Source organism: Canis lupus, chromosome X (assembly GCF_003254725.2).
Source record: "Canis lupus dingo isolate Sandy chromosome X, ASM325472v2, whole genome shotgun sequence".
Taxonomy (NCBI): domain Eukaryota; kingdom Metazoa; phylum Chordata; class Mammalia; order Carnivora; family Canidae; genus Canis; species Canis lupus.
Genome location: NC_064281.1, coordinates 55516271 through 55533545, shown reverse-complemented (window position 1 = coordinate 55533545; position 17275 = coordinate 55516271). Strand labels below are relative to the sequence as shown.

Below are 17275 nucleotides of genomic sequence, written 5' to 3'. Positions count from 1 at the left end.
TCCCTCCATTCCCTTTCAAAAATAGCACAGAAAATTAAAAGGCTTAAAACGTATTTTAATAAGTTGATGCTGCATTACTGCTCCATTTCTCAGAAAAACTCCAAAGGTTATCAGGGACAAATCAAACATGGTACACCAATAAAAAAAATGCACAGCGTAACTACATAAGATAGGCAAGGCTAAGAGCTACTGTCTGACCTTCAGCATACAGCAACCCTGTTCCCAAGATTGTTCTAAGCCTATCAAAAGCTGTGAACAGCATCATAGACATAAAAGGGCCATTCCTGGGTTGTTCTTACCCAGAAAAAAGATGGAGGCAACTTAACACAAGATTTTTTAAAGATACACTAAAATGAAAATCTCTAAGAGAAAGGTCTTCCTTAGGACATGAAGGGGTAATATACTGGATATAACAGAATCATATGTATGTTGTCTGTGACCTCTGTGGACATTTGCCTGAATTCCCACCTGTGAGTGAATGGAATGGGGCTAAGGTCATGGGGGATGTTTGTTTTCGTGGTGTATGTGGCAGTGTCTATGGGGTTGGAGGATATAAGAATGAGAAAGCAAAAAGAACAGGATGGACAAGAATGGAATGATCAAGATTAATGGGGGCTCTAACTGGATCCATTTTGCCATGGTTCCACCCCCCCAAAGACCCTCAACAATCACATGAGACTTCAGGAATGCACCACACAGAATCAATTAAACGATATACCACACAGAACTGATTTGTTAAATATCGCCCCTCCCTTGCCTTCAGCCTCCAGTAAACTCCCTCAAAGTAGTACAGGCAAGGAAGACCTAACTATTGGGAGGAATCCCTAACACTTTTCCAGGGCAGAATTCTGGCTAGTCCAAAAAGGGTCCTGCTTTTAAGGGTTTTTGGGAAACTAGACATTGAAATTTTTATTAGTATCGGCGACGTTTGTTTGGAGCAAATTCAGCTCCAGGAGCTGCACGGTTGAATGCAGGAGGGGTTCCACCAATTGCCCCAATTCCTTCCATTGTAGCAGCCTGGCCAAAGCGTTCAGTTGTTGGTGGGGTCTTAAAGAGAAAAAGAGCAATGTTACAATAAAATCTAGTCCCAAGCTTCCCACCCATTCCTAATCCCTCCCCTAGAGGCCATTTCCACCCCAACTATTCAAAGCCTTTGATGTGCTAAGGGTAACTAAGCCTGTTTATAGAGTTCTAGTGGATATCCCTGAATAGGTGGCTATCTGTCAGAATTACAGACCCACCCAACTGTCCCACCTTTTTTATCCCTATTCCTATTGATTAAACTTTTACTATATAAATGTTTAATTTACATAGGAGATTCCCGGGATCCCTGGGTGGCACAGCGGTTTAGCGCCTGCCTTTGGCCCAGGGCGCGATCCTGGAGACCCGGGATCGAATCCCACATCGGGCTCCCGGTGCATGGAGCCTGCTTCTCCTTCTGCCTATGTCTCTGCCTCTCTCTCTCTGTGTGTGACTATCATAAATAAATAAAAAATTTAAAAAAATACATAGGAAATTCCCAGGTTGAGTAAGTTCTACCTAAGTCCTTTTTCCTGAACTAAGTCTATATGGACAAGGACAAGCTAGCACTCTTCAACAACCTTAAGCACACCAAGTTTTAAAATTCTGACACTAGAACTGTAACTCTGGTTTGTATGAGCCATAAAATCGTTTGGATTCTTTTCTATTTTATGTGATTATACCTACCTAACCTTCTTTGCCTTCCTTCCAAAAAGAAAAAAAGAATAAAAAAAAAAGAAAACCCCCTGGTAGACCAGTCAAAGGCATTAACGGAACTCCTAGACAAAGTATAGTTTGAGGTTGGGTTTGTTCAAAATTCAAACAAAAATCAAGACCTTAATGGAAAACAATGGTCCTAAGAACTGATTATCTGTAGAAAAATTGTGGCAGGCAAAAAAAAAGGACTGTGAGAGTAAAGTCCTTTCTCCTATCACCATTTAGAATTACTGTAAATCTTTGCAGTTTATTACCAATCCCAAGGTTCCATCTGGCATCATAGTGGCAGGTCCTGGAGGAGCTGGGGTACCAGCTGGCACTGGAGCAGGGGGCATGGCACCTCTATTGTTTATGCCCATAGCACCTAAAGCAGAGTAGTGTGATCAGTACAAGAGACAAAGATTATCAGTCTCTGTGCAAAACAATTCAACAAGACCTCTGAGCTAAGGATGCTTGTTACTCTCCCCCACCCCCCCAAAAAAACGCTCCCAGAAATGTCAGCCCCTTAAATTTGGACTGCATCTGAGAAGGTACATAGTTCACCAGAAATGATACAAAAAAAGGAAATCAGAACCATTAACCCCCTAAATCCTTACCTCCCATAGCCATCTGCCCCATCCGTATCTCCTGTTCTCTCTGAAAAATAAGAAATACTCAAGACAGTCCAAGACAGCACTACATTCTACCATTCATAATACATTGAGAAGCACACACTAAGGGAAGCAAACAGAGTGAGAACACATTCCAAATACAATGAGATCAAGCTGAGGAAAACCAACATCTCCTTGCTAGTTGTGCAAGTTTAGAGCTATAAAGACATAACTCAGAGTCTCCTATTAGGAACAGAGTCAGTAAAAGACAAGGGGAGAGACAGTTGATTTCTTCTGGGCCCTCAATCTGTGTAACTCCAAGGACATCAGAAAACCAGTTAGGGCTGCTATCGGACTGGATTTTATCTTTGTGCAATGACTGAATCTAAATAGTATACATTGGTCCCAGCCCTTCATCCTGAATTGCCTGTGAGGCAAGAACTCCCCTTCGAACCTTACCTTTCCTTCCTATGAATTCTTCTTTCTAAATGGAGTTTCACAGAATGCAAAAACTGGTCATAACCTGGTTTGTTTTATAGTCCTAGTGGACAACTCATGGTGGGTTTATCATATCATGGCTGGCCTGATACATCATGGGCACATGGGAGATATACCGCATCAGGGAATGTTCCCTTGAATCCTTCCTGCTGTCGCCGCATCATTTCTTCCTGTTGCCGCCGCATCTCTTCCTCTCGGCGCCTGCGCTCCTCCTCTTGCCTAGAGAGTCACCAAGGTATTTAACAGATATTCCAGAACTTGAGCAGATTATCTTAATGGGGGAGATCAACAGCCTACTGAAAACGGTCACAGCTAAGAAACATGCTCAGCTCTAAAGCAACCCAAAGGTGTTCTTGTTGGGTGGGGAGGGGAGTTCTATTGAAAAGGAGCCTCAGGACACCAGCACTCAGCTGCTTTCCCTTTAGTGCAGCTCTGGGCAACTCCTAGGACCCATGGGCAGCTGAAACATTTCCCACCCTAAGGGAGAACCTGAGAAGTGGCCAGTAAGAATTTACAAATGCATGAGGTAGCATGGTAGTAGGAAACAGGAGACATCACCTTTCAGAGTTGTCAGAGAAAAAGGTTTGAGAGTTAGTTACCTGAGCTCCAGTTGCTTTCGTTTTTGCACTTCTTGGTTATGCAGCTCTTCCATCCTCCTAAGTTCTTCTTGACGCCTCATCAAATCTAGAACAACAATGGACTGATTCACAGTACTCTTCATTCTCCTCATATAGATCCAATTATTTTCCATAAACAAAGATCCAGAAAGCAAAGGGGATATATAATCCCTGAGTGGCCATCTGAGCTATCCAGATTCCAAAAATGAAGTCAAGCCTACTATTTCCTTCTCCACAAAAGCCAGTATTCTCTGCCACATCTCCAAGCTTATCTGCCTACTGAGATCAACAAAATATTTCAGAGTATAAAAGCAGAGGTTTAGGCATTTCTCTACCAATCGATACTAAAAATTGCTGAAAAGTCATTTTGTTCTTGTTCTAGATTTAAGACCTATAAGCATACACTCACCCTGTCTCATTAGCATGACCTGGTGCTCATGGCGAGCAGCCTCCATCTCCATCTCCAGCTTCTCACGAGCTTCCTTGATGTTGCGGTCCACTTGGTCCTGCTGCTGCTTCTCCATCTCAATCAGTGCCTTCCAGCGCATGGCATACTCATACTCAAAGGAGCCAGGCTGTGCAAATCTGGGTGGCTGCTCTCGCTCCCTATAGACAAGGTTCCTGGGTTATTAAAACTCTGTCCACGATCCCCCAACTAAGCACTGCATTCCTCCTAAGGGCCAACATTATGGCTGAGAGTGAATACCTATAACAAAGACTTGAATCTTTTACATATCCCTTTACAAGCTTCCTTAAAAATAGACAAACACCTGGCAGGGAACCTCTCAGGACCACATACTTGTGAAATTGCTGATTCTTTATAACCAGTTTCTCTGGAAGTCCCTCTTCATCATCCAACTGGTCCATGGGCTCCACAGTCACAGGCCTAGGAAATCTGGAAGAAAAAAGCTTAGTGTTAATTATAGCCCTACCAGGCTTCCTCTCTACATCTGCCACTGGCATGGTAAAGTAGTTAGAGGTCAGGCAAGATAATTAAACATATTTCTAAAGGAGTTTTTACACCCAGCCCCAAGTAACCAAGTTCTTTTAGTGGCATTATGTGGAATCTGGGGTTGATAGGATGGAGTGAGGCTTTAGATCAGCCTTAAAGGTGTTCAAAGTAAGTAGATAGAATACTTAGTTTAAATATCCAGTATCTATAGAACTCCACACAATGACTCGAAGTAAACGGGATGCTGCATACTCAAAACAACTTTTCAGAGTTCTAACACTTCAAAGGAAGCGGAGATTTAACACTGATTAAAAGACAACCTACTGAAAGACTGATTTATTTCTTAATCCTCATACTATGTCCATTAATTTAAGATTACACTGAAAACCCTACTAAGCTGAATTAATATCCAAAGTCTTTAAGTGAACACAAGAACATGTTTCCTAAAGGCTACCTCCCCACACCACCGATGGAAGTAGCAACCTAAGATCTATTTCTAAAAGTGACCCTTCACTTACGTGGTTAGCAGGAAAGAGCCTTCACTGCACCTGTCCAGAGCTTTCCGAGCAGCTGGCTTCCCTGAGAATTCAACAATGCCTTTTCCTGAGGGCCTTCCTCGATCATCCACGATGACTACAGCCCTCTCCACCTGGCCAAACACGGAAAAGGCTTCCTCCAGCAGTTCATTGGAAACATACTGAGGAAGGTTTCGGACTGTAAGGGATGCACTATGGCAGGCAAAACGCACACGCAGCTGCTTTCCACGAAGTGGCATGTTGTCCAATTCTACTTTGGCAATCTCCGCTAAGGTTCGTGTTTCCTAGAAAGCAAAGCAAAGTTAGAATAACTCAAGTTTGACAAAGACCACATGCACAACCATCAAGAGCCTAAAGTAGCATAGCCGAATACAAAATCTCCCCGCCAAAAACCCCGACAACACACAAAGAAACCTTAATAGTACTGAAATAGAAATTACATGTTTCAGATAATTCTCTTGGATAGTCTAATTGCTGACAGCCCTGCAATAAATCAATTGGAAAGTACAGAAGTTGATACCACTTACATGGTCATCAGTATCATAGGTTATCCTCCCAAGCAGTGACAGACAGATCATTGTGACAATGACCAGCCTAAAACCTACCTTTATAATACAGCAGCTAGCATATTTTAATTTCAGCTAGCTACATATAAGTTTAATGAGAATCATGTACACCCTCCACAAGACCTCTTTAGAAGCACAGACCCTCTCATATTACTAAAGTGAACCCCAGAAAAAAATGACTCGCCCATGGACTCTTGAATTAGTGGTAGATCTAGAATGAAAACTAGTTCTGACCACCACATCTAGTAAACTTGCTAACACATTATGTTCCTTGTTTATGCAGATAATGCCTAGAAAAGTTCCTCCCTCATACACACTTAACACATTTCCTAACCAAATCAGATTGTTAAAAAGTGGTTAGATAATAAATTTAATGTTATGCGTTATTTTAGCACAACTTCAAAAAATTTTCAAAAATAGATACAAATAAAATTGTCTCCTCGTGGTTTTAGTCGTGAGATAATACATGGGGGAACTTTGGAAATAAATTATATAAACCTTAATCTTACTAAGATAAAATAGAGTTGATAATTATTGAAGCTGGGCACTGAGCATATAAAGGTTAATTATACTATTCTGTCTACCTCTGTATGTTTGAAATTAACTATATAAAACAAAAGTTCTAAAGGACATATTTCAGTCTCTTTGCCCTAGACAAATAAACCTATGCTGTCCTTGAAACAAAACATAAACCTGTAAGGATAAATAAAAATAAACCCTGTGTTTTCTGTCCTGTTCTACCAACTACAGTTATTACACATTTAACAAACCACCTGAGAATTATTTCCACTGCCTTATTTTCCATATCTATCATTCCCCAACTTCCCCATCTTTCAGAGCACATACTTTAAAAGCCCAAGGTTAAAAAAAAAAAAAAAAAAAAAAAGCCCAAGGTTGCTCACCAAGCGGATAAAGCCAAAGCCCTTATCCTTATGAATGAAGACTTCGCCTGCTTTCCCGTATTTCTCAAATAGTTTCCTCATCTCCTCTTCAGTGATATCAGGAGGAAGATTGCCCACAAAGAGCCGGCTACGTTGGGTGAAGGTCTTCTCTCCTGGTTTCCTAAAATTCTTCAGGTCAATAGTCAAGCCTTCATCTGAGAAAATACACACAGTCACTCAAAAAATTGGGCAAAGAGATCTACAGTCATATTCTCAAAGAGCTACCACTGCCGCTAGATTACGAAACCGAATTGCTATACAGAAGTCAAATACCATTTCCCAATGCAATATATCCACTAACCACTTATCAGTAAATTGCACCCTAAAGTGTATGCATTTAAGATGAAAGCAATACACAGACATCTGGGAGTACTTCTCAATAGCTCTACTATGGGCCAGAAGCCACCCGGTCTAAGTCAGAAACAGAAAGACAATACAGAATGTATCAGTCAAAGAGAAAATCAATCAGGTCAAGGAGGCTTATGTCAGAAGACATCAGTTTTTAAAATTTGAAACATAACTGCTCCATTTTCCTAATCTCTCACCAATCTTCATAACCTTAACAGTTCCCATCCTTTCATGCTTGGGTTAATGAAATCAAAGGAAATGAGTTAGGAAGCAGAATTCTTTGTAGGGATCTCTGGAAAGAAAAGAGAGTTGAGGTTGGTTCTAGTTTGAGATGCACACAATAGGTACTCAAAGTTTGCTGAGTGAATAGAACCTGCTTTTAAAAAATGTTTACTCTGATTAAAAATGGGTTGGCACAAACCCCAGGCTGAAAGTATAACTCAGTACCAGACTTCTTCTATATTTTCTATCAGTCATCTGATGATTACCTCTAAGAACCTAGCTCTGAGGCAACACACACAGACATCTGTTTAGCAGAATATGCCAACACAGCACAGCAACTTGTACTCATCTGCCACCCAACATGTCTGCTTCTTGTTTCAGTGAATCACCCTTTTTCTATCCTAAGTATTAAGAAGTAAATAGAGGAGGGAAAAAGAGTAAAAAGTGTGCCCCAAGGCTTATTCCTTTATAACCCCAAGAGACTAATCTAAAAACCAAGAAACCTTTCCCAAGCAGGAACTATATCTACCCCCCTTACAAACATATACTCACTTTGGCTGCTGGCTTGTTGCCCATTTGCAGGTATTGGTGGCGGTGGTGGTTGCTGCTGTTGCTGCTGGTGGTGCTGCTGGTGGTGATGCTGATGATGCTTCCTTGGAGTATGGTTTTGCTTCTCCAAGTTAAAGGTTTTATTGCTCTGCATTTTTGCACCCTAAAAGAAAAATGTTAACTGTCAATACATTTAGAGCTAATCAGTCACCTTCTGATGATTTTTTATATGTTACTATCATTTCTGATATCCTGGCTTTTGCAGATTCAAACAACTGGTTATTTTGAACAAGTATGGCAAAGCAATACCATTCAAAAACCTAAAAACAACCAGACAGCAGTTATGTTGCACACAGAAACCAGACAAGTACTAAATGAGAACAGCTTGCATGAGAATAACTTTAAGAAACTTCCAGTTCACGAATTATATACATTAATTGGAAACTATTTTTCCCAAAGAAGCTACCCCCTAAAAATTAGCCCTATCATAATGTTAAAACAACAAGGGAAATAGATTCTACTTATCACAAAGACAAGGACTATTAAATCTTGTTCTCTGGCACTTTGCAGTCCTAGCCTACAGTAGATACTGTGGAACAAATAGCAGAAAAACTATGGGCCGTAGAGTTAGACATACTTAGATTTGAAGCACGGTCCTAGTACTCACTTACTAGCTAAATACTACTTAGTAAATCATTCCTGCACAAATTTAAGCTGTTATAAAGGGTATAATAAAAATACCTACCTCTCAAGATGGCTAAGAGGGCTCGTAAATATGTGAAAACACTAGTTCAGTACTGAACTATAGCAAGCACTTAGTAAATATTGTTATTAATCACAACAAAGATAAATGACTACAAAAACAATTAAAGCATCAAATTAAAAAAGATGAATATGCAATCATAATGTTAAACCACATCTAAAAATCAACATAAGGTTAAAAGAAAACAAAATGAAAACTCCTGGTACAATCCAGAGTGAATTCAAAAATTGATGGCTTTAAAATGGAAATTTTCTAATTGATCTGGTTAACAAGTTGAGGACCATCTTCCTCATTTAAGAAGAGTTCTCCACTAATAAAAGGGCAAAGCCAATTCTAAATCATTTCCCCTAAAAATAAGACGTTCTAGTCAGAATTTAGCTGAAGGAAAATGCAGAGAACTTTTTCATGAATACTTATTAACATTAGGATTCCTCTAAAATACAGAAAACTGGTTTCTTAAACAAAGAAAATGCAACAATAGCTTGGGAACTATTGATTCTGGATGATGGTATACGAAAATACTTTATGTATATAAAAGCTTTCCCAACACATTTCATATCATATCCCTCCAAACTAAAAACAACATAAATATCAAATTCTATATCCAAACTGTTTCATAAGACAAGTAATAACAAGAGCTATCAAAATGTTCATATTCTGTAATTCAGGAAATTCTAACCCTAGAAATTAACCATAAGATTATAATTTTTGGGGTGCCTGGGTGGCTCAATAGGTTAAGCATCTGACTTTTTAAAAAGATTTTATTTATTTGCTCATGAGACACACAGAGAGAGGCAGAGACACAGGCAGAGGGAGAAGTAGGCCCCATGCAGGGAGCCCGTGTGACTTAATCTTGATCCCAGGTCTCCTGGATCACACCCTGGGCCAAAAGGAGGTGCTAAACCACCGAGCCACGGGGGCTGCCCAGCATCTGACTTTTTTAGAAAAAGATTGGAGAGTGAGAGAGGGATGGCTGGGTGGCTCAGTGGTTGAGCATCTGCTCAGGTCATGATCCTGGAGTCCAGGGATGGAGCCTGCTTCTCCCTCTGCCTATGTCTCTGCCCCTCTCTGTCTCTTATGAATAAATAAAATATTTTTAAAAATAAAATAAAAAGAGAGAGAGAGAGAGAGTGCGCGAGGAGCGCCTTTGCAGGAGGGAAGGAGCAGAGGAAGAAGCAGACTCCCCACTGAGCAGGAAGCCCAATGCAGGGTTTAGAAATGCTTAACCAACTGAGCTACCCAGGCTCCCCAAGCATCTATTTTGGCTCAGGTCACGATCTCAGGGTTGAGATCAAGTTGTGTCAAGTTCGCCTGCATAGGATTTTCACTCTCCCTCTCCCCTCCCTTCCCCTCAAAAAAAAAAAATTTTTTTTTTAAATTTAAAAACCACATCCATGAAATAGTCACCGTGATGACCTTTATGGTAATGAAATAATGACTCAAGGAACGCCTAGGTGGCTCAGTGGTTGGCTTAGTGGTTGAGCCTCTGCCTTCGGCTCAGGGCATGATCCCGGGGGTCTGGGATCAAATCCCACATTGGGCTCCCTGTGAGGAGCCTGTTTCTCCCTCTAACCAGTGTCTCTGCCTCTCTCTGTGTCTCTCATGAATAAATAAATAAAATCTTTTAAAAAATGACTTAAAATACCCAAAATTAGAGGTAAGATTTTTAAATAAATTATGGTATGGTATTCAGTGGAGTGTTACACAGCATTATAAATTATGAAGACTATGTAAATGTGAAAAATGTTTGATGTTTTGGGGCACGTGGGTGGCTCAGTTGGCTATGTGTCTGCCTTTGGCTTAGGTTATGATCCCAGGGTCCTGGGGAGAGGAGCTCCTTGCTCAGTAGGAGTCTGCTTCTCCCTCTCCCTTTGCCCCTCTCTTGACCCATGTTCACGCCAAGCATGAGCGTGCTCTCTCTCTCAAATAAAATCTTTTTTAAAAAAGAAAAATGTTTAAGTTTTAAAAGGGAAAAGTTTAAGAGGAAAAGGATTTTCCCCCCTCCAAAATACATAATGTAGACTAGAAACAGAAGACAGGTAAAAATGAAAACTGCCCTGTTTATGGTCTATTGATCATTTTTTACCTTTTTAAAAAAAACGAACCCACCCAACAAATATTCACTGAATGCTTACTATCTGCCAGGTACTATTATAGGTGCTTGGGATGCATCAATGAACAAAAGCAGATTCTTGCCTTCAACTGTGCTTACCTTCCGGTAAGACAAAAATACACATAATTAAATTATATAGTACTTAATAAGAGGTAAGCACTAATGGAAAATAAAGAAAAATGGGGAGGGGGGAAGCAAAGTGGATAAGGAGCAAAAGGGCTAAGACTGCAACTTTAAACAGAGCTGAGGTAAGCCTCACTGGAAGCCAAGACTTGAATCCTATTTATATCATTCCATCAACCTTATGTTTCTCATTAATAAGGTACCTATTACAAAATACATCTTTAATATAGAAAACTTAGAAATAAAAAAGGTAAATAAAAATCCAAAGACCCACCTCCAGAAAACAGTTAACATTTACCCTTCCAGTCATTTATTTGCATGTGCTCTAAATGAAATATTATAAAGACTATTTTGCAACCTGCCTTTTCTACTTTATTACATGATGAAGAGCTTTTTTATGGCACTCAATCTTCTACTTTAATTTTAATGGACACAGTGTTTCAGCTATCAACCAAGCACCTACTGTGTTGGACACTTGGGTTGTTCCAATTTTTTTCACCATTATTTATAAACAATGTTCATAGCTAAATCTTGGGCACATCCATGTGTAAATATTCCTCCCACAATTTACATTTTTACTTATTTACCTTCCAAAACATACATTATCATTTTAATATAATGCAGTTATAATGCACCATTCTATATTCAGTTTTTCCTCACTTCTACGTCAACATAATTATAATTTTTAACAGCTACACAAGTCCATGTGGATATATACTAATTTACTAAACTACTCCCTACTACGAGACATTTAGGTTGTTTTCAGCTTTTTCCTGTCAGCATGCTGCAGTAAATAATCTCTTCTTGCTTAAAGCTTCTTTAGTTACTCCCTTATAATAAATTCTTAAAATTAGAATAATCGAATCTTTGTTACTCTTACCACATAGTGCAGCATTTTTTCCTCTAAAAAAAAGGAAATCATGTTTCTAAAAATAAGACATAAAGATAGGAAATTAAAACACAAAATTTATGAAGTCTTCTCTAGCAACAGTTGTAGATGGGGTTAGGTTGGCATTAGTATCAGATCTTTAACTATTTGAGTCCCAGCTATTAAAACACCTCCCTTCTGACTCCAAATTGGCCTACAGCAGAAACTTGAGCTATCTTCACAGCCATTTCTCTAACTAGGTCTTCTTACTTTTTTATCCCTGGCTAGAATCCAAGGAACCTTTTTTTTTTCCTTCAGCTTTTAATTTAGGAGTCAGTGGTCCCAGCCTCAGTATCTTCCATCCCATTCAGGGATCCACAACTTATATTTACACCTTAATAAAAATCCTCAGAGAGTCACTCAAAATGAAGTATTAAAAATTCTGTATTTACATCTTAACCAAACTTCACCACTCCTTTTCAAAAAGGCATTTTACAATTTCTTAGTAGAAATGATCTACCTCCTTGAAGAAAAAGTGCTAGGATATTCTAAACCATGTAAGATAACCAGGGGAGGTTATTTTTGGTTTTAGAACTGAACTAAGCCTGAACTAAGACAGTGGCCTGTAGTGGCAAGTAGCCTGGTAGTTAAGATGATAATATCAGATATTTACCAACCATTATATGCCAGGCACTGTGCTAAGTCTGCATTATTCTCATTTAGTGCTCAAAACTATTATTCTCCTGAATAAGAAAACTGATGCCTATCTAAAGTTACCCAAATGTGATGGAGCAAGGAGTGGAACTCACAATCTATTTAACTCTAAAGCTCATTCTCATCACTATGCTACCAATTAATCAAACTCATCTTGATTTCAAAGTTGAGAGTCCACAAACCGACTAGACATGTCACCTAACTTCTGAACCTCAGTTTCCTCATTTGTAAGGAGGAGGTAACAACAGCACTTCACAGGGCTAGTTATCCTAAGCACTGAGATCATGTACACAGCACTTGTTACTGCTGGCAACCACTATCGATATTTCTACATTCAGTTGGTGCCATAATTAGACAAATATCATCAATTACATTCTTCCTCCTCTTTTGGGTTCTAGCAAAAATCATTTTTACAACCAAATTGCCTACCTTTGTGTTTTTGAATAAATGTCTCCACAATGCTAATATTTACAATCGTTCTTTACAGTTTACTCTTTACCAAGAAGCCATTCAATGGGGAAGACGAAATAATATTGTATAAGTCACTTAAAACAGTGCCCACAAAGTAGCAAGTACTAAGTATTGTCCCTATCACTCATTTCTGATGATGACCACCAGTATAATTTGGAATTTTGTGCAGAAATCTCTACTGAGCAATAAATTCACTGTCCCCTAACCATTGGGCCTCTGAGAACTAAGCACAAAGATCAGAATCAAAGATTTGCCTATTTACCTGTCCCAAAGACTAACACTGATAAAGAACTTTTCTTGAAAGAAAATATGTACTGCTGGTTTAGAAAGATTGGGGCTATTGGACATAGTACGATTTCACAAATGTGGTTTAGGTACAAGACCAAGCACTACATCACACATATTTAAAATCAATTTTCAGGAAAAGAGGTAACTTTTTGAGTGGAAATCTGGTAAAAATTTACCAACCTAGATGGCTGCATGGATATGGACCTGCCTGAAAGCTGCAGAATGCACTAATACAGTCAGTTGTTTCTTAGGACCTTTCATTTAGTAACAAGGAAGTAGGACAAAGACACAGTATAAATCTGCCAGTGCCCGGCAGGAAAGTTGCCAGATGTATCAAATAAAAATATACAACATACAGTTAAATTTGATTTCAGACTTTAATTTGCTGTCTATGTGAAATCCAAACTTAACGGGGCGTCCTGTATTTTATCTGGCAACCCTACCCCCCCAACATCTACCTCAACTTCAGCTGAAGAGAGCAAAGTGCCACCAAGTCATCTCTAACCTCAACTTCTGCTAAGAACACGAAGGTTTCAGTTGACAATCGTTTTCCCTAGTGCAAAATAGCCAATAGGAAACTCATAAAATTGATTTCCATTTTAAAAAGTGATGCTATAAATGGGTCGAGTAGCTAGGCAACATGACTTAAAAAAAGAAAAAAGCATACAGGAACGTGGCCAGGGAAGCTGCAGGGTCTGGACTAGCAGATGAACTTCCCAGCTTAAGAGTTTTGACAAAGAAACATCGCTCGGGGGACGTGGGGGACGACCCATTTTTCATTCTGAATTAATGGCCTCGCGAAGCTGAGAGGAGGAGCGCCGACAAAGCGCCTCCTCCTCCAGCCGCGACTTCAAGGCTCTCGGATAATAGACCCCACACCCTCAGGCCCAGGGCGGCTAAAGGGCCGAGGAACTTACTGACAGAGATCAGAATCGATGATGAGTCGCACAAAGAAACCGGGCGGGAAAGGCAACGGAGTCAGGTTAAAGCAGAAAGCAAGGCGAGCTGAGAGCGATGGGCCCCTGCGGGTGGGCTGAGGAGGCCGTGTGGGCGGCGGGGACAAGGCCTCAAGGGGCCTTAGAACGAACGCCCAACCTCCCTCCAAAGCTAGCCTCGCCCTAGCCTCTTGTCGCAAAAAATCCTACTCCCCCCTCAAACATGAACTATGTCGTCCCAAAACTCACCCGCTACCGACTGTTCTCTCCTCAGAGTAACGGCGACGCTACACGGCCTCTACCGTCCCGAGAAAAGAGCGCGCGACCGCCGGAAACGAGACGACGGAGCTCGGTACCTCCCAAGGGGTACAAACTGGCGTTTTTGATTAGTTATCTGACTTGCCAATCAAGGTTTATCTCCAGAGGCGGAATCGTTTTTCCGCCATTTCTTCAATCCTATTGGCTACCGAACGCGAAAGATTTGAGTTCGTGAGAACGACAGATGGGGACAAAGAGCGAGGCTTTCTACTTAATGCGCATGCGCAAGTTGCCGTCCTCTGGAGAGGAAAAGGAAGGGGGAGGGGGATAGAGGGTCGGAAGGAGAGACATAAGGGGACTAACGGAAAGACTTGAAGACCAAGTAAGTGGTAGGAGAAGCAAAAGAGAGTGCGAAAAAGGAGAGAGGAAAGTGGAAAGAGAACAGGAGGGGAGAAAACGTGCGGGTAGGCGTGCTCTGAGAACTCTTGCACTGCGCCTGTGCGTGGAGCAAGAGTAACAATGTCATTGTATTCCGTGTGGTAGATCTAGCCTTTTCCTTCTGAAAAAAAATGCCCCGCCATGTTTCTTTTTTCATACTTCCTCATTAGGGCTTGCACTCTGACACTAAGTCAAATTTCCAGTTGCTTCTGCTGCCAGGTCTACTCCTGAAGCCCAACTGAAACAGTCATTACTATAGCTATGTTTATGGTTATAGTTATAGAAAGGGGTGAGGGAGAGATCGGGGATTGATACTTTAGTTTCTGTGATTACCCACAATTGTAACCACCTATTTCCATGGTAACCAGGGAACCTAGCAGTCCAAACACCACTATTGTTCTGTGATTTACAAAGAGATTCAACAGGTGTCATTATTGCCATGGATACATTGTAGACCACCAGATCAGACTGATTATTCTGTAGGATGCCAGTCAGGTAGGCACCTTCATTTTTCAGTAATGCCAAACTAGCCCTGTGGTTAATCAAGAGCTACAAGGCTCAACTAGTAGGTGTTCGTAGTTAGTTCCCGCTAAATTAATTCACATTCCAGGGTGTCCCAACTGGTGCCACATTATGTGGGACACAGTGATCTAGACCTGCACTGTCCAGTAGGACTTCTGCAAGGATAGAAATGTTCTTTATTTGCTCTGTTCAGTACAGTAAGTAACTACTGGCTATATGTGGCCATCGAGATCTTGAAATGTGACTAGTGCGGCTGAAGAACTGAATTGTTAATTCTATTTAGTTTTAATTAGCTAAATTTTAAAATAAAATTTAAATAATCACATATGGCTAGTGGCTACCATATTGGACATATCTAGACCAACTGTTCCCAAGCTCTTTATTTAAGTAACCGCTCTGTTATGACAACAAATATTACCTCTATTCTGAAAAACATTTTCTTACCCTGCTCATGGAAAAAAATTAAATAATATCCAAGAGTATAAAGAGAAAAGTCTCCCCCTCTGGTTACAATTATAACCACTTTCTTGCATTTCTATTTTCTATGTTTGTACTGACTCAGTCAAAAAGAAATGTTTATACTTTTTTATACATGTAGGACTAAGCTAAGCTATACATAGTTATCTGAGCCATGACTTTAAAAAATACTTTAGCTCTCTTTCCATATAAATGCATAAAGATCTATGAGGACTTTTTAATATGAAATATTTTATAGAAACCCACACCATAGTTTTTAGTGTCTCTTAGTGAAAAAATACAAATTATAGAAAAGTTACTGTGGGTTCAGTAACACTTTAATGAATTTATGCTTTGTTAAATCACCAAGAGCTGCTTACATTGGAAAATATTTGGTATCAAATTGAAAAGGAAAATTGTTGTAAATGTGTGTATCTCCTCAAGACAATCACAACGTAAACAGAGAAATGTTGATGTAAACAAATAATTGCAATACTCTAGGCAAATATAATAGCACCATGTTAGAGGTAAAGTGGTAATAACTCAAAGGTAGCAGGGTTCTGCATGATTGGATCAGGAATGGCTTCACAGGAAATAATACTTTTTAAAAATTTTTATTTATTTATTCATGAGAGACACACATAGAGAGAGGCAGAGACACCGGCAGAGGGAGAGGCAGGCTCCCTATGGGGAGCCCTATGTGAGACTCCATCTCAGGACCCTGGACTCAATCCAGGACTCGCGATCCCAGGACTTCAGTATCACACTCTGAGCCAAAGGCAAATGCTCAACCACAGAGCCACTCAGGGGTCCCAGGAAAGAACACTTTTGAATTCAGTCTTAACCAGGAGGTTGAAGTCAGTCAGGCCAATTTGCAATGGATCAGAGGCAGAATGACCTATGTTTTAGGATATTTGACATGGCTGAAGAAAAATGGGGAGGCTAAGTGATAGGAATTTAGGCTAGAGAGATAGGCATAGGCCAAATAATTGAGGGCCTTTGCTATGCTTAGAAGTTTGTACTTTACTCTGTAAGTGATGGGAAGACATTGAAGAGTGTTTTTTAATAATTTATGTTGTTTTGTTCTAATTATAAAAGTAATATATGCTTATTGAAACAAGAGAAGTATGAAAATCATAATCCCATAATAGAATAATCGGTGTTAATATTTTGGTATATTTTCTTCTAGACTATCACAGACACATGTGCATGTGCACTTCTGTGTGTGTAGTTATATATTTGTTTACTTATGTATGTATTTATAGAAAGCAAGAGAGACAAAGACACTGAGAGACAAGGAGAATAAATTATTTCTGTGTATGATAGGTTTGAACTTCAGAAAGAATACTGTATTACTGTCCTGAAGCTGTTGTAAAAAAATTACCACAGAGTAGGTGGCTTAAAATAACAGAAATGTATTCTCTCACAGTTCTGGAAGCCAGAGTCTGAAATTAGTATCACTGGGATGAAATCAAAGTGTGGGCAGGGCCATGATTCTTCAGGATCTCTTACGAGACCCTAGGGAAGACTGAGTCTTGTCTCTTCCAGTTCTTGGTGGTTGTTGTCATTCCTCGGCTTATGGCCACATCCCTCCAATTTCTGCCTCCATGGTTACATGCCGTTTCCTCTGCATGTCAAATCTCCCTCTGCTTCTCTCCTATAAGAACACTTGTTATTAAATTTAGGGCCCACTTGGATGATTTCCCCATTGTAGGATCCTTACCTTAATCATATTCACAAAGTCCTACTTTTTTGCCATGCAAGGCAACA

The 17275-nt window shown here is 40.0% G+C and overlaps 1 protein-coding gene across 1 annotated transcript; it reads right to left on the bottom strand.

The window, feature by feature from the left end:
• Positions 1-34: 34 nt before the first annotated feature.
• Positions 35-14277, bottom strand: NONO (non-POU domain containing octamer binding). The gene is made up of 11 exons (XM_025466149.3): positions 14081-14277; positions 7560-7719; positions 6399-6592; positions 4913-5214; positions 4242-4337; positions 3852-4048; positions 3425-3509; positions 2942-3044; positions 2334-2373; positions 1992-2101; positions 35-1047 (listed from the first exon to the last, which is right to left on the bottom strand). Exons 2-11 carry the CDS (start codon positions 7708-7710, stop codon positions 913-915), a joined length of 1413 nt encoding a protein of 470 aa, XP_025321934.1. The 5' UTR covers positions 7711-7719; positions 14081-14277; the 3' UTR covers positions 35-912.
• Between the last annotated feature and the right edge of the window lie 2998 nt (positions 14278-17275).

Coding starts and splice junctions, on each gene's coding strand:
- NONO (XM_025466149.3), bottom strand. CDS start 7,710: ATGCAGAGCAATAAAACCTTTAACTTGGAGAAGCAAAACCATACTCCA. Junction 6,593..7,559: donor GCAACAAGCCAGCAGCCAAA/GTGAGTATATGT, acceptor GTATTTTCTCAG/ATGAAGGCTTGACTATTGAC. Junction 4,338..4,912: donor GGCTCTTTCCTGCTAACCAC/GTAAGTGAAGGG, acceptor TTTTTCTTCCAG/ATTTCCTAGGCCTGTGACTG.